General features: G+C 36.4%; 1 protein-coding gene and 1 long non-coding RNA gene across 2 annotated transcripts; both read right to left on the bottom strand.

Moving 5' to 3' along the window:
- Window positions 1-634: 634 nt before the first annotated feature.
- LOC122235444 lies at window positions 635-24,200 on the bottom strand. The gene is made up of 3 exons (XR_006213524.1): window positions 24,127-24,200; window positions 21,571-21,687; window positions 635-792 (listed from the first exon to the last, which is right to left on the bottom strand). It is a non-coding gene; the product is annotated as an uncharacterized LOC122235444 (long non-coding RNA).
- Window positions 15,392-16,564, bottom strand: LOC102963805 (39S ribosomal protein L20, mitochondrial). The gene is given in 4 exon segments (XM_007076235.1): window positions 15,392-15,453; window positions 16,191-16,283; window positions 16,286-16,328; window positions 16,331-16,564. Coding segments are annotated over 4 exon segments (432 nt in total).

Below are 24,200 nucleotides of genomic sequence, written 5' to 3'. Positions count from 1 at the left end.
TGCCCTTTACCAAAAACCAGAGGAAATTATAATTCCCTTCCCATAGTAATGATTTCTGAATTCACATTTTAATAATTGTAGGACTTTCCTTTTGATTATATCAATATTTTAACTCTAGTAAAAATAATGGACTTTCAAATGCACTACATCATTCTCTCTTCACAAAGAAGGGCTTCTTATATTTTTGAAATTCTAAGCTGTTGAACTAGACGAAATGAGTGATTTGTCCCTTAGAAAAGGCAGATGTCTGTAGGTACGTTGTTTAAGAAACCCCTTGGGGCAAGGCTGGAGGGAATATATGCTAACTTCAAACCTACATATCTTCAAAACTCTCTTGAATAAAGAATATCTATACACAGTAGGCCAAGTCCTACAGGTCTTTCTTAGGAAAAGTTCCCTTTGGACTCAGTAGGAGCTTTCTCTGCATAAGGATTTCTAGCTCAGTAGAGCCTGAACTGACAATAAAAAATCCTTCACCCCTGCAGGCAAATCCTCAGATTAAAGTATATAAAGAAAATTAGAAACAAGGAGTTTCTGGTGAAATATCCCCCTAATCAGGTTTGGAAGCTGCTGAAACCTATAGCCCCTTAAATTTGTACACAAAGAAAAAGTACTTAATTCAAAGCTTACCAGGAAGGCGAAAGGTCCTTGAACAAGAAATCATCTCTTGGAAAAGAAGAGCAGGTGCCCATCTTTACTGCCTAACTTGAAGATCATCAGTTGGAACTCTTCCCTCCATGACTATTTTCATCCCTGTTCTCTCTGGTTCTGAAATGCTGGCAACACTGGAGCCTTAGAAAGGAGAAATTGGTGATTAATATTAATTGCACATTTACCATGTTCAAGGCATCAGTACCTCAGTCCTTCTAACAACCTAATGAGTCAGGATTATTATTCCTATTTTTAAAATGAGTACACTGAGGTACAAGAAAGTTCAACAATTAGTCCAAGGCCACACAGCTAGCAAGTGGCAAGGACATTGAACACAAAGTATAATGCTCCAGGATCCAATACTCCGAATATGGAGATACCCACAGTCCTTCAGGCTAGTCATGAAGGTCACAGAGGAGAAACAGTGAATTCTCCAGTATGTTTAAAATGGCTGATTTGGCAGGTGAGAGTGGGAAAGTGAAATACCTATAACACACTTGAAAAAAAAAATTCCCGTTCGGGTGCCTGAACCTTAGAAGTTAATTTAATGTAACCTGTCTATAGGGGATTTTCTGTATGGCAAGAGTATTTATTCATATAACATCATGAGAATTTGTGCCTTCTGCAAATACTATAACCCCTGCTGGTATGTGAAGGAAATATTTATCTGATTTTCAACCTCGAATAAATATTGCTGTAAGAATCTTCTGGAGTGTTTTTTGAAAATAAGTCAGCAGCTAATACTAATTTTCCCTTAAAGTTCTATAAACTCATTGCAAAAAAGCCATTTTCAGGAAATTTGCCTGTTCACACTTGTGTAAATCTACAAGGCAGGTATTACTTCATATCCCATAAAATATAATATCAACTCAAGGCAGACAAATAACATTTATCATCCGTCAGTCAAGTGCTTTCATTTTGCAGTTTTATCTGCTATCCAAAAGCTACTTGTTTACTGGGCACTCTTATCTTTTCTCTGCATGAACTGCCCTTGCAATAAAGCAAGCCCAGGATTTTGACAATGCATGGAGATTTGGTTTTGATTTGAAACCAGGTCAAGATTTCACTTTGATTCCCTTCTCTTAGATGCTTGTATTTCATACAAAGCCATAATACCAAACCTGGCCTGAACTGTGAGCATCTCTCTCTATTATGGGAAGAAGGAGAAATATCTCCTGAGTAGCTCACCAACAACAAATTAATCTCTAGGTTTGTCAAGGGATTTTCTCAGAGTAATAAATGATCTGATACGATTGGAATTGCTGACATCTAGTCAAAGCAATATAAAAAGGGAACAGTCTATTGACTCTTCTAAGCATTTCACTTTAGAAATAACACTCAATAGGTGTCAAAGGGTAAAATGAAAGCATCATCTTTTTCAATTGCCAAATGACAAAGATGCTCTATTTAGGAGGAATTGAAAGGCCCATCTTGCCACAAATCTCTCCCCCACCAGGATATCGGGTTTCTTGAACATACTGCCATAACCATTTCTTCTCAGAGAACTGCTAGAGGGAGATGTAGTCATTTTACTCATTTAAGAGGCTGTATTAACAACAAATGTTAAGTATCTTTCTTCTATGTCACCATTATATACTATGCCAACCTCTCTCATCACATTTATCATTCTGCATCATGATTGCTTATATTCAGCCTCTCATATAATCTCTTATATCCTTGAGGAAAGGGACTGATTAGGCTAAAATTTCCAATGCCTAGAAGGATATCCAGTCTACTAAGTCATATCTCCATAGTAAATATTCTAGGAATGTATAAATGAATGGAGAGAGGAAGAAGTAATACAGACATGAATTAGAAATTGGAATGACAAATTTTATTATTAAACCATTATCAACCAGAGCACAAAGCAAACTCCCCCAAAAGAGGGTACAACCTGGTGGCTTTTCAAGTTACATGAAACCTATAGATGAGTTTTAGGTGATTCATACAGTATAATCAAGAAGTGTTTAAAAAAATTACTTTCATTATTGAACACCTAGGAGATTTCATATTATTTTAAAAAAATCAATTATGTCTGGCTCTTCATGCGAAGCTGGAAGATAGCTCGATCAGTCAATATAAGGGTCAATATTCCTATGGGGCAGTCATCTGCTGTCCCCATTAGATGGGGCTTGGACTTTCCTTTTCTTTACAGTCCCTAGATGATCCAGTTTTTTTCTTTATGTAAACTGCCTAGCCAGTATAACTCCTTGAGATCCTTCTAATTCAGAAGAACATGAGTAAATAAGGACCAAAATGAAAAGTACTAGCACTTCCTGAGCACACTGGCATCGTGGGGAAAGGCGCACCAGTACTAAACAAAACCTCGGCCTTGCCACATCAGTTTTTTAAAGAGTAAATCCTATAAACAGGAACAACCACAACTACAGAATGAAGTGTTATGACACCCTCATTCTTTATAGACCATAATGTAGCATTTTGGCTAACTGAAAACTTTAGACAACAAACACTATTTTCACTGAAGTGTTTCAGTTAATGTTGAGGCTGAAAATAAATGAAGAAAGTGGTTCAGATGGTGTTTGCTCAATTAAAGAGCCAATCAATAATTTCTTTTCATGAACCTTGGGATATAATTTTGCTTTCTTCCATTCACATGCAAATGCACTATTTCAAGTGAACAAAAGATGCCCAAAGAAAGAAAATCAAACATTATGTATCCTAATACTAGGGGTATAACATGCCAAGTCAATTTTTTTATAAAGCATTTTTTTCAGCTTTTGTACAATAGGGCAGCTGTTTCTATTCATCCAGAGTCTGTCTGTCTGTCTTTCTTTCCTTTTTCCCTTTCTTTCTTTTTTTCTTTCCTTTTGTCTTTCATTCATTTCCTTTCTGAGGAAACTGGTGAATATGATTACAGCAGAGTGGCTTCCTAAAATCATATTCAAAATGACAGCATTTTCTTTTTAAGTATCATTGACAAATGTAAAGTGTTTCTACAACAAAGCCAAATTATAAAAACCCAAATGTTTGTTAGCAGCAAGAGTCACTGCGGAAACCATTTCTATACATTGGTTTTTTTTTTAATTTTTGGGTAGAAAATTGTATAAAAAGATGGTAAACTAAAAATGTTAGAAAGAAAGTATGAAAATGTGCACCAATCAGACTTTGAGATGATTGCATCTACTATCAAAACCAGCAATATTTCTATTTACAAACTAAACGTACTACTTCCAATATAAAATAACTTGATAAATTTTCTCATTACTTTCAGTGGCTTTACAAAGCACGTAAGGTGAGGTAGGTTGATAAAAACACTTGAGAAAATAGATATTGATATGCAGAGAAAAATTCAGCTGAAATATGTAACTACAGAGAAAAATTCAACAGATGAAATTACTACTTTTTTGCTTCTATCAAAATAATTAATAAGCATTCTCTAAATCACTGACTAAACACTAGACTCCACAACTGTATTATTATGACTTGAATGAAGAAACGGGAACACCCTTTGACAATGTTATAATCATTTTAGGTTTTAATTTATAAGGAATAATTGATGTCTGTGAATGACATGCTACTTGTTGTTGAAGGAAGGTTCTTTTCCTAAACTTTTTCTTTAATGTTTATTTATTTATTTTGAGAGAGAGAGAGGGCAAGCAGGAGAGAGGCAGAGAGAGAGGGAGACAGAATCCCAAGCAGGATTCATGCTGTCGGCACGGAGTCCAATGTGGGGCTCCATATCAGAACCATGAGACCATCGCCTGAGCCGAAATCAAGAGCTGGGCACTTTAACCAACTGAGTCCCCCAGGGGCCCCTGAAGGAAGGTTCTTTTAAAACATCAGATGTTTTTATTCGCTAAACAAGAGAAGTAGTATTTATTGAGGATTATTTGTATACGGCTACACATGTGTTATCCATCTCAATATAGATATATATCTCAACATATATAGTCACATTTCATAAATATAAAATGAGTATAATAATATTTATTTCAGGGGCACCTGGCTGGCTCAGTCCATAGAGAATATGACTCTTGATCTCAGGGTCATGAGTTCGAGCCCCACATTGGATACAGATATTACTTACAAATATATTATTTATCACATAATGTAACTATATGTACCACACTTATATCTAAGAGAGAGAGAGACAATATGATGTAGACATGATTATTTTCCTCACTTTACATATTAAAAAACTGAGAGAAAGTGGTAAAGTAGCTAAATCAAGATCACATGACTAATCAATGGTAAAAATAGCATTCTGATCCATCTTTCCTAAACTCCAAAGTTCATCCACATTGCATTTGGTTACACAAACTTACACTATGGTCAATGATTCCCATATTTTAAATATTAAGGTATTCTTTTCCAGGTAGGAGACTGAATTTTCAGTAAGTTATACACTTTTTGCTTGATTTCCATTATAACAAAGAATACCAGAATCGCTACGGAAGAGAAACATGAGTCAACATTCACTACTGAATTGAGCGAGATGACCTGGATGAAAGCTGTTATCCATATCTTTCCAAGGCAAAGCAAAAAGAAAAGGATTAAAATGTGGCCTTTAAGCAGGCAGAAACTCCTGACACCAAAAAACTTCAACTGACAGTAATCTGGCCAAACCCCCAAGCAGAAGGTTGGCTTCAAGAAATGTGGTAAAGCTCAATTATTATTTGTTTGTTTTAATTTTTTTTTTTTTTATTTTTGGGACAGAGAGAGACAGAGCATGAATGGGGGAGGGGCAGAGAGAGAGGGAGACACAGAATCGGAAACAGGCTCCAGGCTCCGAGCCATCAGCCCAGAGCCCGACGCGGGGCTCGAACTCACGGACCGCGAGATCGTGACCTGGCTGAAGTCAGACGCTTAACCGACTGCGCCACCCAGGCGCCCCTTGTTTTAGTTTTTTAATGTTTATTTTTGAGAGAGACACACACAGAGTGCAAGTGGGGGAGGGGCAGAGAAAGAGGGAGACACAGAATCCGAAGCAGGCTCCAGGCTCCGAGCTGTCAGCACAGAGCCCGACACAGGGCTCGAAGCCACAGGCTGTAAGATCATGACCTGAGCTGAAGTCGGATGCTCAACCGACTAAGCCACCCAGGCATCCCAGCTCAATTGTGATTTGTAAAGAAAATATACCAAATTCTGCACAATGATACAGAAGTTGCCTTTTTTGTAGGCAGGCAGGGCCTAAAAGCTAATCTTCTTTGTCACAATTGAAGAAACAAATGTATGGTGACCAACGGGAAAAAATGAATTAAAATCACCTCAGATTCATTCAGAAAAAGAGATTTGATAAAAGCTTTTCTTCTGTTCTCATCTCATTCTAGAGAATATCAGTATCTTCCTTCAATTATGTTCTCTGATCTAAAACAACCCACTTCTAATTTAAAACAGTTTTACGGAGGTGGGGCAACTGGGGGGCTCAGTCAGTTAAGCATCCAATTCTTGATTTCAGCTCAGGTCATGATCTCTCAGTTCATGAGATCTAGCTCATGTCGGCTCTGTGCAGCATAGAGCCTGCTTGGGATTCTTTCTCCCCCATTCTCTCTACCCCTTCCCTGCTCACTTACTCACTCTCTTTCTCTCCCTCTCTCAAAATAAATAAAACTTTTTTTTAAAAAATAGAAGTTTTATTGAGGTATATTTACATACTATAAAATGCACCCATCATAAATTTACAATTCAATGATTCTAGTAAATGTATACTTGGCGCAATAATCACTACAATTCAGTTTCAGAATATTTACATAACTTCAAAAAGTTCCTTTGTGCCTATTTGCAGTTTCTGTTTCATCCCAGTACTAGGCAACTACTGATTTGCTTTCTGTTTCTATAAATTTCCTGTTCTGTAATTTCATATAAACAGACATACAATATGTAGTCTTTATGTGTGGCTTCTTTTTTTTAAACTTTTTTAAATTAATTTTTTAATGTTTGTTTGTTTGTTTGTTTTGAGAGACAGCATGAGCAGGGGAGGGGCAGAGAGAGAGGGAGAGAGAGAATCCCAAGCAGGCTCCCCACTGTCAGTGCAGAGCCTGATGTGGGGCTCAAATGCATGAACCATGAGATCATGACCTGAGCCAAAACCCAAAATTCGGACGCTTAACCAACTGAGCCACCCAGGCACCCCTGTGTGTGGGTTGTTTCACATAGCACCTTTTGGAGGTAAATTTATTCTGTAGCATTTTCTAAGAGTTTCTTCCTTTTTTGTTTGCGTAGAGTGACACACAACGTTACATTAGTTTCAGGTGTACAACTTAGTGATTTGACAATTTTATGCATTACATTCTGTTCACAAGTGTAGCTACCATCTGTCACATTACATCACTTTAACATATCATTCACTGTATTCCTTATCTTGTGCCTTTTATTCACGTGACTTATTCATTCCAAGCCTGGGAGCCTGTATCTCCCTCTTCCCACTTCCCTTCACCAATATACTACACACACACACACACACACACACACAGGAATATTATGCATCCATAAAAAAGAATAACATTGTGCCATCTGAGTCAAAATGGGTGGATATCGAGGGTATTATGTTAAGTGAAATAAGTAAGATATCTATAAACTGCATTCCCTTGGGGTAAGTGGCTGGCTCAGTCAGTAAAGCGTGTGACTTTTGATCTTGGAGTTCTGAGTTTGAGCCCCACACTGGGTGTAGAGATTACTTAAAAAAAAAACTGCATTCCCTCAATTTGACAGGTGATGTGATGAATAAACATATCCTTTAGAGCCTACCAAAATAAGTTTAAATTCTGCCCATTGCTTGAAACTCACAGCTCACAATTTCATCAATTCTAAAATGAACATTATACTAACTTCATGGGGAAGTTATGAGAAGTAAATAAGATATGGAGTGATTTGCAAGTATTTCTAAAAAGCCTCAGAAACTTTTATTCAAATTAAATCTTGGGAAGCCCATCACATACAACAGATAAATGCACAGCTAATAATGACGCCACCGGGATAGAGAAGGAATTCAAGAAATTTGGAAACGATTGTGATTATGTATACAAAGATTTTAGTGCTTGCCATAAAAGAGCAGAAAATAAATGGCAGCAATTAATATTACATAACCACTGTTCTTTAAATCAGCACTTGAAAAGAAACTTTAGTCATGGACCACTGGGAATAAGGTTGGAAGCAAAAGATATTTTGGCCCATTTATTTCACTTTAACAAGTTTGTTACAGGGAATGTTGCTTTCGAACTTAACAACAATTCCAAATCAAATTACAATGTAAATGCACTATAGCAGTTGGTCACTTAACAGACTTTGTTCCTAAATTTAGCATCTACACAAATAATTATTTCTAGCATAGTTTCTGTGTTGAAGAAACCATGAGGCATAAGAGAGCACACTGAACCTCACGGTAAGAGACCTAATTTCTAATTTGAATTCTAATACAAACTACATAAAAAAATTTACAACCTTTAAGTTTACTGATTTTCTTCTAGCATGGAGGTCAGCACACCTTTTCTGTAAAAGGCTAGACACTAAATATTTTATGCTTTCTGAGCCACAGATCTCTATTTTAATGACTCAATTCAGCTGCTAAGGCCCAGAATCATTGATAGTCAATACATTAACAAATGGTTACAGCTGAGTCTCAATGAAATTTTATTTACAAAAACAGATGGGGGACAGGATCTGGCCCCCTGGCCATAGATTTTCAAACTCTGCCAAAAAAAATACCAGAGTTGGACCAAACTATTAATTTCCAACCTAGCTATGCATCGTGATAATTTGGAGTAGCTTTCATAAAATACAGATTTCTGGCCCCAATCACAACTCACTGAATCAAAATACCAAGAGTAACATTCAACAATCTCTAAAACTCAGGCTCCCTAAGTAATTTAAATGCAGGTTCACATACAATATTTATCAATTCCTGAACTACATGATTTCTAAGGCCTCTTCCAACCCTAATGTTCTTTGATGCATAGGTATTTTCCACAGTCATTTTGATCAATATTTAACATACTTATAAATACATGATATATTGAAATAATTTCATATCTTTTGGTGAAAGAAACTGGGAAAAACTTACGTAGAATATATGAGTATATTAATTTACATAACAAAATGTGTATAAAACATGGACATGCTATAAATATTACTACTCTTAAAAAAAACCCAGAAGTCCTTGGATTTCACATTCTGACGCATTTCTCTTAGAACAATGATTCTCTATTTGGTCTTTAGGAAGCCTTAACACTCACTGTTTATTTGTTGAGAACCTTAAAGAGATTTTCCTAATAAGGATGTAGGCAAAGTTTGAGCATATCTCTTTATATTTTTTATATTTCAAATTAAAACTGACAAAAATTGTAAATTAGCTATTATTGTAATAATACGAAACCTTTAGGAATGTCTGGGTGGCTCAGCCGGTTAAGCATCCAACTTCAGCTCAGGTTGCGGTTGGTGGGTTCAAGCCCTGTGTTGGGCTCTGTGCTGACAGCTCAGAGCCTGGAGCCTGCTTCAGATTCTGGGTCTCCCTCTCTGTTTGTTCCTCCCCTGCTCACATTCTGTATCTCTCTCAAAAACAAATAAAATATTTAAAAAATAATAATAAAACTTTACATGTTAATATAATTTTTAAAAACTATACTTTAAAAAATCTGGAGAAAAGTAGCATCGTTTTGCAGTTTTTCGTCTTTTTAAGATCTGGTTTAACAGGGGGCACCTGGGTGGCTCAGTGGGTTAAGTGACTTCGGCTCAAGTCATGATCTCACAGTTCATGAGTTGGGCTCTATGCTGACAGCTCAGAGCCTGCAGCCTGCTTCAGATTCTGTCTCCCTCTCTCTCAGCCCCTCCCTCACTCACACTATGTTTCTCTCAAAAATAAACATTAAAAAAATTTTTTTTAAAGATCTGGTTTAATAGAAGAGAGTTAAGTTTTCCTATCTGCCTCTGCATTCAGTCTGTTGCTATACATCGTATTGGTTGAAGTATATGATGAAAATTGAGCCAAACATCGACATGTAATTGGAAACTAGATATTTTAAAACCATTTTCAGATACATGTAGATATTCTCATTTGATACTACACCAAAATTGAACAACTATCATTTCAAGGTTAATTGAAACGTGGAAAGTAAAATTTTAACAATATATTTTTTGGTTGGCTACATTCAAATTCATTGGTTTATCTTGCCCTCTGAATGCACCTTTTACTCCATGCTTAATTTTGTAACATCAAACATTGGTCATCTGAAAACTACTGGTCAGATTTTCCAAATGCTAACACCTTTCATTATATAATATCCCAAAATAGTATGTATTAATATGACCACCAATCTCATAAGAAAAGCTATTAATTATTGGGTAACAGTCACAAATTTTCCAAGATATTAATTTTTACCCCAAATCACAAAATTTAACATTGGTAACTCTCTGTTGTCTTCTATGAAGTGGCAAGCTGGCTTGATTAATTAAAAAAAAATCTTTAAACACCTAAATGTGATTAATCATATTTTGTAGGTCTGTCGAGTACAAATGGTGTTCCATGGAAAACTGGTCACTTCACCTAATATTTTAAACAACGACACAAATGAATTTCAAAAAAATCACACTTGGAAAATTAAAAAAATACTTTAATTACCCAAAACTGGGATTAGATTGCAAGACTTGAAGGATAAACACGCTGGCACAATCATCAAAATGGGCCTGCTGACTAGAAACTGAAATTAATTCAGGACAAACTGATAAAAAGAAACAAAAGTCTATTTTTTTTTAATTTACAGTCATCTAAGCTATTTGGGAGAGAAAACAGCCACAAGTACTATTAACACAAAAGATTATGCGATCTTCATGTAACTCATTAATAGGGTATATTTCAGCAACTAATGGGTGGAAATTCAAGGAACCGAACAAAACTTCTGTCAAATCTATAGCAAAGCAACAGTGGTGTAGCCCTAAATACTTGTTATCAGCCTACACAAATATCAAAGTCTTTCTTTTAGGGATGAATTATTCTATTTTCAATCAAAATTGAAAAATGGACACTAAGAATTTGTTGTGGTCAGGGGGGCCTGGGTGGCTCAGTTGGTTGGACATCCGACTTCAACTCAGGTCCTGATCTCGCAGCTCGGGAGTTGCAGCTCCGGAGTTGGAGCCACACATCTGGCTGTCCGCTGTCAGCACAGAACCCGCTTTGCATCCTCTGTCTCCTTCTCTCTCTGCCCCTCCCCTGCTCATGCTCTCTCTCTCAAAAATAAATAAAAATTTAAAAAAATGTATATACAAAAAAAGAATTTATTGTGATCAAGACATTGTATTAAGCACTACTTAAAAATGAAGGTATAAAAATATGGCTTCAGACATAATAAACGACATGCCTTTCCCATTACTCAAAAGGCTGTTCCTCTCTCTCTGCCCCTCCCCCACTCATGCTCTGTCTCTCAAAAATGAATAAACGTTAAAAAAAACTTTAAAGGCTGCTCCATTCTTTTTTGCCTTTATTCTCAATATTCTGCCTACAATGTTCTCTCCCCAAATGTCTATGTCAAACAAGAAAATACCCTGCTATTAAAGGAAAATCTTACACTTGCAACTAATGCACATACCCCATAGTAACACTTTCAACTTTCTGTCTCCAGAAATAAGCATTACCCGGTGTGTTCACTGTGTGTCATATACCTTTGTGGGAGGCAGCCTCTAAGATGGTCCCAATGAGTCCTACTTCCTGGTATTCATGCCCGACGGTAATCTTTCCCCATCATTACGAAATAGAGACATGCTTCTAACAAATAGAATATGGCCAAAGTGATGAGAAGTCACCTCTGAGGTCAGGTTACAAAATGATTGTGCCTTCGATCCTGAGCCCTCACTCTCATTCTTTGCTTACCTTCCCTCGAGAATCCAGCTGCCATAACCTCGAAGGAAGGGCCCCCCTATCATGGTAAGGAATGGAGTCCCCAAGACATGAAGAGCCTGTGAGAAAATAACATTTGGCAACCCCCACATGAGCCAGTTTAGAAGTGCATCTCTTAGCCCCAGTAGAGTCTCGAGATGAGTGCAATCCCTGCTGACAGCTTGACTACAACCTCAAGAAAAACCTTGAAATAGAGGCAACAACTGAGTTGCACGTGGATTCCTGAACCACAGAAACTGTAGGATAATAAATATTTGCTATTTTGGGTACTGAAGCTTCAGTGCAATTTGGTACACAGGAATACATAACTAATACATCCACTATGTTTTCTAATTTTTACTATATTTGTATGTATACATTAACAATAAATAGTTTTATTTATGGGTTTTAAAACATATTGTACAAACTCATTTCCACCTTTTTAATTTCACAGTATTTCTGAGCTTTGTCCATGCTCTTATATGAATAGGTTTACATTACTCATTTTAACTGCTGCCTGGTATTCTGTATCATAATGAAATCATTTATTTTTTCAACCACTCTTTGGGGTAAAGATGGATTGTTTATACACCATCACCATAATAAACATTATGGCAAGGAGCCATGAGTACACATGAATCCCTCTGCACACGCTTAAAAATTTCTTCTTGAAACAGTATTGCTGTGTTATAGGATATATGCATTCCAACTTTATGGCTACTACCCAACTGTTCTCACAAGTAATTTTATCAACACAATTTTCACCACAGATGTGAAAAACTTCCTTTCCCCACATCTCTACAAATATTATCAGAAGAATCAGTGCTCCAGAAACAGATGGGCAGTCAAATGATGATAAATAAAGGATGATTTAATAAAAGAATTAATCTTAAGTGGTGTGGGCAGGTTGCAGGGAAAAGACGTGGGATTGTGTGGCATCCCAGAGCTGTGACCATTACTGGCTCATAAGTGATGAGGAGTGGGAGGGCGTACTAGAGCAAGGAAGGAAGTCTCATAAGTCCCCTTCAGAGAGGGTAGGAACTTCAGACAAAAGACATAGCTCAGCCACTGTCCAATCCTGCAAGGAGTGCGTCTGGGAAATCAATGTCTGTATGCTACTCTTTTACACTGCTCTGATCTCTTCTCAAGGCTCCTTACTGATGCACATTAAAAAGCATTGGAAAGGACACCCACCAATGTACTCCATACATGTCGCCACCTGGAGCAAGACTGAAAGTGTATCTCAAGGGAAAAACAGAAATATGATGAAATTCCATTCCTTACCTCGCAGCGTTATCTATTCTTGTCCTTCATCTAGATGAGAAATATAGATCTATAAACACAGGGAACACAACAAGTCCATCATATAAATTAAGAAGCATGGTGTGCTATTAGTGTTATATTCTGACTTAGAACCAAAAACTGTACCTACCATCTATGTAAGATATTGAAGGTGATTTGTGTACCTGTGATGTCACAAAATACCAATGATTATACAGGTAACACTTCTCAACAATGAAATTTTCCTTCCATTCCATGAATATGTGAATAATTCAATTGCAACACATATTTTGAGACTGGGTCTTAGATCCACTTCTAGTACCATTTATTGTCTCACTCGAGGGGTACCACAAAACAGATGGCACCCAAAAATTAGAATGAAGGAAATTATTTACAAATAATAGGCATAGAGCAGTGTAAAAAAAGGGATGGTGCAGTATCCCAGGACTGTTACAACTTCTGCATCCCAAATGGATAAGGATAGAGAGAGTAGTAACAGGAAAGCATTAAAAGATAGAAAGTTGTCTTGGAAATATTTTTGGACTTTTATTCAAGGGATGAGATGACCCAGAGACCAGTCCACAGGAAGGCAACCAGAATAATTTCCCTGAAATCACTCTCTCCTTACACTCTGATATACTCCTTAATCCAACCAGATGATGGAGGAAAAGGAAACTCAAGTGATGTGCTCCTTACAGGTCAGTTTCCTGAACAAAGAAACAAGAGTGTATTAAGAGGGGACAGACTGAAACTACTGGGCTCATCAGGTTTTTTAAGATTTGGCAATCAAAAAAGTTTGACATCATATTTTTGCTTTAATTAATAACCTTATTGTGCAGTAAATCATACAGAAGATTATCACACGTTTTATAAGCATTCAAGTTTGCTCATCCAGTATTTTTTCTATTTCCTTCATTCACTTTCACAATGTTTTCTTTTTCTTATTAATATCACACTTTCACAACTCAGATAATGTATAACTTTTTAAGTCTTCCTGATTTCTTATGTGCCCCAGAAGTAATTCCCTACATGATTTATAGTTTACTGTGACATGTCAACAAAAACAATAACTAAGAACCAGTATGATTTGATTGAACATATTGGCTGGAATCTCTGTCTACTGAAACTCTTACTTATACAGTACCTATAACTTAATAGGTAGTCAATAAATGTTTCAATAAATGAATAGTACTCAAATACTATCAGGGTATTTATATTTCTGGTTCCCTAGAGCTCAGAACTGAGGTTAGATTTAGAGAGAAAGATTTTGTGGGCACTTGGGTGGCTCAGTTGGTTAAGCATCCAATTTCAGCTCAGGTCATCATCTCACAGTTCATGAGTTCAAGGCCCGCATAGGGCTCTCTGCTGTCAGCACAGAGCCTGCTTTGGATCCTTGTCCCCCTCTCTCTTTGCCCCTCCCCTGCTCATGCTCTCTTGCTCATTCTCTTTCTCTCTCTCAAAAATAAACATTTAAAAAATAACAGATTTTGGAGTCCAGCTGTGTTTCAGTCATAGTTAAATTTGTGAAGATTAAAACAAGTAAAGAGAGTTAAGGTCAAAAATTGGGAAATACCTATACCACACTGGTAATAAGAAAAGGAATGAATAAAAGGAAGAAAAAGATGAGAGGATAAGAAGAAAAGCAGAGGGTACAATCATGGAAGCCCTATGACAAAGGAATAGTAGAAGAAGGAAAAGAAGAAGAAAGAGGAGGGGGGTGGTAAAAATCAGAAGGAGGAAGTTGACAAGGTAAAATACTACAGTATCCATGAGTCATTCAGATGACTTGATTTTAGACACACACACACACACACACACACACACACACACACACACATATATATATATAGTTAGAGAGAGTGAATGCAAGTCGGGGGAGAGGAGAAGAAGGAGCCTTAAGCCCCAATGTGGGGCTTGATCCCACAACCCTGGGATCATGACCTGAACCAAAATCAAGAGTCAGATGCTCAACCGACTGAACCACCCAGGCACCCCTAGATACATTTATTTATTTATGACTTGTAAAACCTTATTATCACTGTACAGGGATGTAATGATATCCCCTATCATAATTGTGAACTTCTTTTGTAAGTTGTGGTTCTCTAAATTTTTGCTTTATATATTTTAAGTGGACATAATCAGGTATTATAGGATACTCTATTGTAACTTTCTAAGTGAAAACAAGAATGTATCTAAATATAATTTTTATCCCTTTATATACTTATAATATTAAAATATAATGACATAAACTATCTGATTAATATTTATATGTTTTAAACTACTCCATCCTTGTACATCAATCTGTTTGCACACTTACATTTTATGAGTGTATCTGTTATAAACTGCATACTGTTGATCTTTTTTTCTTCAATACCACATGAGCTTTATTCACAGAATCTGTGCAAGAGATTTCTGAATCTGTTCCAATGAGGGAAGAAACCCTTCTCTAAAACCAGTTACTAAAATGTAAATTAATATGATTGCCTACCGAACATATACACTGTTTACAAGAGAACATATACACTGTTTACAGGTAATTTTTAGCCTCTATTTTAGTTAGAGTGATCATCAGGGAGAAAAAAATCTTTTCCTAAGACACTCAGCTGCAAATGGCAGGCAGTGTTGGACTCCCCCTCAGTGATACTGCACCACTCTGGAAAATAGACCTTCAGGCTCATTCCTGGTGCCAAAGGCAGTAGCAATGATGAGGGAGCTTGGGGCAAGCTGAGGGCAAAATATAGGATGGCACGCTCACACCCCCGTCCCGGGTGGAATATGTGTGATATTCCTCAGACACTCCTGGCTGGCTACCCAAGAATAAAAGAAAGGGGTATAAGTGCTTGCCATGGTAATGTGGGAAACTAAGGCAAATGAAAAATGAAATTCCCTTACTGCCTTTAGCCCACTGACAAGTCCTTGAGACCAGCAGAGTGATGTCACTCTAGGAGCTCCACTGTCTCAAGGATGACACTTTGCTGGGGTCAAAAGAGAACGTTGGCTTAAGATTAATCCCAACTTCGAGGATCCTGTAGGTCTACTTCCTTTATCTCAACTGCCCTAAGATATATGCTGGCAATCATTCTGCAAGTGTATGACCCATCAATATACATCTTAAGGGTCTCATGACTGTGGCTTTATTAAACAGTAATAAATGGTGCTTCCCTAGCAACAGCTGCCCTTCAAGCTCCTGAAAACCTTGCTTCCAAAATTCCTTAGAGACATACTCTATCCCTGACCCCCTCCCAGCCTGAGGGTATATAATCAGTTACCCCTCACAACCCCAGTGCAGCTCTTCCTGCCCACGGGTCCTGCCTCCGTGCTTTAATAAAATCACCTTTTATTTTCACCTTTTTACACCAATGACGTCTTCAAGAATTCTTTCTTGGCCATCAGCTCTGGACCCCATGAGCCCCCCATCACTCCAAAACTTCATCAGCAAATCCTTCCTGTTGCCTTCTGATGGCCAAAGCAGTCAAAGATTTAAAAGTCTTTGGTTCATAGATGGCAAGACCTTCAAGTACTTTCCGTTGACCTCCACCTGGCACTTAATTAAATTGACAATGAAAGCTGGGTGTACTGCAGGTTGTATTCCTGGGATGCAGGCATAATTCTATTAATCCAGAGTGTCCTCATGCTCCTCTTCAGTCTTCGCACTTTTTTACATTTCACAAAAGTTCTGGTGACAGCTCCGACCACCAGTCTGTAGCGCTGATTCTTCCTTCCCTGGAAATGCCCTGCGAGTTGAAGCACCTCTTAGACTCTCCAGTACCTCTCAGGGAGGCAAAGCTGTGTGGTGACGAAGACCATAGTGCCTGCGGGCCAGCCTTGCTAACCATTTTGAATCCTTTCTAAGAAAGTTGGTCTTTTAATGGAAACAATGAGTCCACTTGTAAGTAATGTACATTTAATTTATATTTAACGCCTATAGGATTTATTCACACCATTTATTTTGTCCCAAAATAATCTTTGATTCCTTTTTCCTTCCTTTGAAACTGATTTTTCAATCTTGCCGCATTATTCTTTCCATTAATTTAAAATATATACATTCCATTTCTATTCTTTTAGTGCTTTCTCTGGAAATTTGTGCATGCATATTTAAGTTAATTCTAAAGTGGACCAATACATTTTCTCTCTTCCTAGATCATATACGTATCGTGGAACACATTAATTCTTTTACCATCCATTCAGTTTTAGATCCTCCTTCAGCTGTGAATAACATTTTCATTGAATGCATTATCCTACGTTGCGCTTTAGGGGTTTTTTTTGGCAAAAGTATAATATTCTGCTGGCCTTTGGCTTCCATCACTGCTGTTGACAAGTCAACAGTAAATTCACTGGTTGCTCATCTCTTAAGTATATTTTCTCTTCGAAGATATCCTACATGACCTCACTTTTAAATATCAATAATTTCATCAACATGGCCTACTGTACAATTTCCTTTTATTTCTCTTACTTGGAATATTTAGGGTTTCTTCAATCTTTTGGACAATGTCCTTCGTTGTTTTGTTTTTTTTTTTTATGTAATCCCTATGCCCAACATGGACTCACCCTTACAACACCAAGATCAAGAATTGCACACTCTACAGTCTAAGCCAGCCAGGTGCCCTCCTTTAATTATTTTTAAAGTATCTCTGCTAGTATGTCCTTTTATTCTGCTTCTGCTCTATCTCTTCCTATTCTGTTAGTCTGATTAAAGGATAACACCCCTATTCCAAACATGGAATGAACAGCATTATTCCTGTTACCTCTTAATGAATTACCCTTAAAATGTAAAACAAAAACAAAAACAAAAACAAGAAAACACTTATTATGGAAGAATAAAACAGAAAAAAACCCAATTATGTTGACATGTGATTATCCACCTTCATTTAGTTCTGATGAAAGGAAACGAATCCTGGTACAAAAAGAAACAAACACAAAAATGTCCAAAGCTTCATTCAACCCTAATACATTATGGAGAAGGCCAATGGTGGAGAAGATAGGTGATCATTTTTGTGGCTGCTCGGGTTAAGAGTGTGGTGAGAGGAGTGCCTGGGTGGCTCAGTTGGTTAAGTGGCTGATTCTTGATTTTGGCTCAAGTCATGATCTCCCAGTTTGTGAGTTCAAGTCCTGCTTCAGGATCTGTACTGACAGCGCAGATCCTGTTTGGGATTCTCTCTCTCTCCCTCTCTCTCTCTCTCTCTCTCTCTAAATGCCCCTACCTGGCTCATATTCTCTCTACCTCTCTAAAAAATAAATATATTTTTTTTTAAAAAGAGCATGGTTAGAAACAGAGCCATACATTGTCTACTCAAAGGAGGAACAGCATTACAACATCATAAAGGCCACATATGATAATCCCATAACAAAGATTATATTCAATGATGAAAAACTGAAAACTTTTCATCTAAGAAAGACAAGTATGGCCATTCTAGCAACTTGTGAAACTACCTGACCTATTCAGAACAATTAGGGAAGAAAAACAAACAAATATAAGTCATCCATAAAGAATTAAAATTTTCTGTCTCCAGGTAACACCATCCAGTATATAGAAAACATTAAAGATTCAACAACAGCAAAAAACTGTTAGAATAAACAAGTACAATAAATTTCCTTTCAACACAATAAACATTGAGAAAAAAATTGCATGTCTATACACTACCAAAATCCACGTGAAAGGAAATTAAGAAAACAATCCGATTTACAATAAAAAAACAAAAAAGCATTTATACCCCAAACAGAAGAAAAATCCTACAAATAAATGTAATCAAATAGGTGAAAGATCTGTAGACCAAAAGCTATGAAACACTGATAAAAGAAACTGAATGGGCAAAAAAATTAATTAATTAAAGAAAGAAAGAAAGAAAGAAAGAAAGAAAGAAAGAAAGAAAGAAATGTTCATGAATTAGAACACTTAATAAAAAAGTGTCCATATTTCCCAAAGTGATGCATATAGATTCAAGGCTATCTTCTCAAAATACTTATGGCAATTTTTTATAAAAGTATCAAAAACAATCTCAAAATCTATATGGAACACAAAACAGAAATAACCAAAATAATACTGAGATATAAGAACAAAGATAAAAGCTTCATACTTCCTGATTTCAAAATGTATTACACAGAGTAATCAAAACATTAAAAAAAACTTATTACAAAAGAAATATAAAGACCAATAGAACAGAATAAAAAGCCCAGAAATAAAACCATGCACACACAATCAAGTGATATTCCATAAAGGTGTCAAGAATACACAATGTGGAAAGTCTCCTCAATAAGTCATGTGGGAAAATTAGATATCCCCATGCAAATGAATGAAATTGGACCTTTATTGTATGTATACCATACACAAAAATTAACTCAAAATGAATTAAAACCTTAAATATAAAACCTTTTGAAATGGTATAACTCTTAGAAAAAACAGAGGTGAAAGCTTCATGACATTGGTTTTTAACCATCATTCCTTACACAGGACACAAAAAACAAAAGCATCGAGAACAAAAATACACAAGTGGGACTGTATCAAGCAGAAAATTTTCTGCACCAGAAAGGGAATGGTGACAGAGTGAAAAGGAAATCTAAGGAATGAAAGAAAATATTTGTAAACTATATATTTGAGAACAGTTAGTACCCAATATATTCTAGGAACTCCTACATCTCAGTAGCAAAACACTGATAATCTGATTACAAAATGGGTGAATATTTTGGATAGACATTTTTCAAAGAAATGTCTTCAAAGAAAGACATTCAAATGGCCAATAGGCATACGAAAAGATGCTCAACATTTCCAGTCACCACCAAAATGCAAATGAAAACTACATTGAGCTATCCCCTCACACATGATAAGATGGCTAATATTGAAAATAGAAGAGATAACAAATGCTAGTGGCAGTACAGTGAAAAAGGAAGCCTGGTACACTGTTCCTGTTGCTGTAGACTAGTACAGACATGATGGAAAGCAGCATAGGTGTGCCACAAAAAAATATTCTAATACTATATGATCCAAAATTTCCACTTCAGGATATTTATCCAAAAGAATGGATATTAGGATCTCAAGAAGGTAGTTTTACTTCCAAATTCATTCCAGCATTTTTTATAGAGGTTCCAACAACCTAAATTTCCATTGATAGGTGAATGAATAGGAAATGGTGGTAAACAAATAAAATGGGATATTATTTAGTTATGTAAATGAAGAAAATCCTGTCATATGTGATAACTTCTTAAGAACATAAGTGAAATAAGCCAGTCACAAAAGGAAAATTACTGCATGGTTCTAGTTCTATGAGGCATCTACAGTAATCAAACTTACAAAGGCAGAAGGTAGAATGGTGGTTGATAAGCACTGAGGAAAAGGGAAAATAAAGAGCTGCCATTAAATGAGTGTAAAATTTTAGTTACGAAAGATAAAAAAGCTCTTGAGAGATACTGTCCAATATTCTGCTTATAGTTAAAAATGCTGTACTGTCCACTGAATTTTTTAAAAGGGCTGATTCCATGTGATGTGTTTTTCAGTATGACAAAAAATTACTCAACAAAAATGGTACATGTAATAGATAAAGAACATGTATACAAGATGTTTCATAGAGTGCCAGTTATTCATTTCATCACGGTATTGTTATTACGGTAACTAAATGTCTTCACCACATTGTGCTGCATATAATACACTCAGAAAACACATACATATTGGATACATTTAAAGAGTGTAAACTTTTCGTTGCATCCAGGTATTCTTATTTCAATGGATGAAATAGGTACAAGTTTGTATATAATAGTCTATGAAAATACACGTTTATAAAAGATGTTTCAGAGAATGCTACCCATTCCTTGCATCAAGACAGTGTGGTTTCAGTGAATAAATGTGTTTATCACACTATAGTATACGTAATATAGTTTATCACAAAATACGTATATAGCTTTTTCTCAGAATGCTACTTGGGTTAGTAAATCAGAACAGTGATATTTCAATGAAAGACTGTGCTGACCACACTATGGTATATGGAATAAACTATAAAAATAAACATGTATAAAATATGATATTTGTAACAAGTATACACAGAACCAATAAGAAAAGACAATGGATTAAAGACACCTGTTAAAAATCACAGTTTATCAGCTTAGATTGAAAAAAACCTAAAAACCACTTGTCTAATAGTTGTCTATAGTAGCAAATTTTGATATCTAGATGTCCCTCAATAAATGAGTGGATAAACACATTATCATATATACTATCAAATAAGGAATGAACTAGAACCCATGAGTAACAAGAAAAAAATGACCAGATAATTAAAGCATAATAAAGAATAACTGTAAGTGTGTGTATGCACATGATTATAAACATACAAATTCATGAAAAACCAGATGAAAGCTGAACTTCTATGAAGAGAAGAGGGAAATTAAATAGGTTGGGGTTGGTCGGACTTCCCCTTTTCACTCTAATTTTTCTACATTTTAATTTTTATCAAGAAAATATACTGAGCCTGGGTGGCTCAGTTGGGTAAGCATCCAACTCTTGATTTAAGCTCATGTTACCATCTCATGGCTTCTGAGTTTGAGCCCCATATCAGGCTCTGCTCTGACAGTGCGGGGTCAGCTTGGGATTCGTTCTCTCTCTCTCTCTCTCTCTCTCTCTCTGCCACTCCCTTACTTGCTCTCTCTCTCTCTCTCTCTCTCTCAAAATAAAGAAATAAATTTTTAAAAATGAAAGAAAATATACATACATGTTAACAAAAAAGAAAGCACTTCAAAAGGCAATATTACACTCTCCTCCTTTCAGGATTTCGCAGAAACTAGTTTTTTCTCTCCTCAAATTTAATTCGTCCAGACTAAATAATCCTTACCTTACAACTCTGCTTTCACACTTCAGCCTGCTGACCTTTCAGATTCTTTTATTCATATGATAGCTTCTGTTTCCCAAGATGATTATGAAGCATTAGAAAGTGCAGAAAAGAATACAACTGAAACGACAAATAACATGAATATCTCAGTAATTGTTCTAATTCTACTTTCAACCTATTTCTTCAATCCAAACTAGTCTTCTATGGCTTGAAGTGTGAGTATAGATAAAATATATGCACAGTACTATGTGTTGATGTTTTATTTTAGAAAGGCGTAAGGAACAGTCTCTATTTTTTAATGTTTTTTTTTTGGTTTTTACTTTTAAAAGAGAGAGAGAAAGACAGAGTGTGAGTGGGGGAGGGGCAGAGAAAGAGGGAGGGAGACACAGAATCTGAAGCAGAATCCAGGCTCTGAGCTGTTAGCACAGAGTCTGACTTGGGGCCCAAACTCATGGACAGTGAGATCACGACTTGAGCTGAAGTCAGATGCTTAACCACTGAGCCACCCAGGTGCCCTTCAAGTTTTATTTTGAAGTGCCGTTTCACATACATATGTTTAATGGACATATAAAACATACAAAGAATATGTTAAGTAATATAGGAGCCTAGACAGAGTAGTCTTTCAAGTAAAAGGGCCACTTTGGGGTGGACATAATTACTTTACAGAGGCACAAGCAAATATTCCTTACTTTTTCCATTATAAAAAGCCATTATACAAAAATAAGGATGTCACTGAAAATGTACTAGAAAGATATTAGGTAGGACAAACATACAAGTACTAGAGTAACAATGAGGAACACAGCAATTACACATGGAAACTAGCAGAAAACCAGAGGTTAAATTACAAAAAGAATGAAATTATGTTCTAACATATCATATTGTCATTATTACAAATGTTACGGGGCACCTGGATGGCTCAGTCTGTTGAGCGTCCCACTTCGGCTCAGGTCATGATCTCACATTTCGTGAGTTCAAGCCGCACTTCGGGTTCTGTGCTGACAGCTCAGAGCCTGGAGCCTGCTTTAGATTCTGTGTCTCCCTCTCTCTCTGTCCCTCCCCTGCTCGTGCTCTGACTCTGTCCCTCTCTCTCAAAAATAAAGATAAAAAAAATTTAAAATGCCACAACACCTATTGGTTTTGTGACGTTTCCTATTTGTATTGTAGTTATTGAGTATTCACAAAATTGGACATGTTTTATATTGATTTGGGTATCTTTTACAATAAATGTCAGGGTCATATATACCACGAGTAAATGTTGATCATTAAAATACAAATTAGCTCCTTCTTAACAAAAATTGCAGAAGCTGAAAAAAAATTCAATAACTTCATCTGGGTATCTTTTATCTTTTTTGATGGGGTTTTGGAGTGATGTGGGTATGGAGCTGATGTCCAAGAAAGAATTCTTGACATGCCTTTGGTGCAAAAAGGTGATTTTATTAAGGCATGGGGACAGGACCCCTAGGCAGAAAGAGCTACACTGGGGTAGAAGACTGACTGGTTATATACTATGGAGTTGGGGGAGGTAAAGACAAGAGCAAGTTTCCAAAGCTGTTTTCATATGCTAAAGAAGACTCACAGTTATTATCAAGCTAAGGTTGTTTTCCCTTTGGTAAGGCATTAACATTAGGGGGATAGGGGGTTCCTGGAGAAATGTTATACTCTGTATTTGCCTCAAGTATTTGTCAATGGGCTGCAGGTTACAAGGAATTTTAATTTTACCTGCCATTTCCTTCTTGCCTTTGTCCCCCCATCACTATGGAGGAAAAGGTGCTGTTGGGGATCCAGGAAGCAAAGTCTATAGGTTTCCGGACATTAGGCTATTGATGAGATTGCCTTTTTCTTGTAATTGACTAAGATATTCGTAAACTGATGGAGACTCCTGTCCTGCAGGACTGTGATCTCTATCAGTTAACCATTTGTTTTCTTTCCTTTCCTTTATTCTTGGGCATCCAGGAGTGCCTGAGGAATATCACACAGATCTTATGGGGTGGGGGGAGGCAGTGTTTGCGGGGTGTCAGCTTGTCTTATGCTCCCTCATGACTTTTCAGTAGCATGTTTCTATGATAATATATTCTAATATTAGTCTCAGTCCTCAAATGAGTATGTGATTGTGAAATTCGCTCTTTAAATAATTATATATACACACCTTATACCTCCACTTAAAGATATTATTTCTTCATGTACTAATACTAACTTTCACACATAGATGCATTGTTTTTTGGAATTGGAATTTTATTGATATTCTCAATAAACTGAAATAATAGATTTTTAGGAAAAACTCATTATTGGAATAGATTTTAGAATTCATTTAATTCAAAACTTCATTACAGACCACAAAGGATATTTTCAGTGGTACCCTTGAAAGATGACCTAAGAAAGTGCTTATTTGACAAAGTGACTTGTCCTACCTTTGAAGAAACTCTAATTGTTGCAAATTTATTGTTTCTATTAGAAAAAGAGCTTCTTCCCTCTTCTTCATACAATAGTTTTCTCAAAATGAGGTTACCACAGAGTATGTATGACATGATTAATTGAAATAAACTACTAAAACATATATACCTTTTAAAAACACCAGAAAATGACAGATTACCACTGGGAATAGCAGATTAAGGACCTTGCAAAATCATCACCTG

This window comes from Panthera tigris, chromosome X (genome assembly GCF_018350195.1).
Source record: "Panthera tigris isolate Pti1 chromosome X, P.tigris_Pti1_mat1.1, whole genome shotgun sequence".
NCBI classification, from domain to species: domain Eukaryota; kingdom Metazoa; phylum Chordata; class Mammalia; order Carnivora; family Felidae; genus Panthera; species Panthera tigris.
Note: the sequence above shows the minus strand (reverse complement) of the source record. Positions and strands in the feature narration are given on the sequence as shown.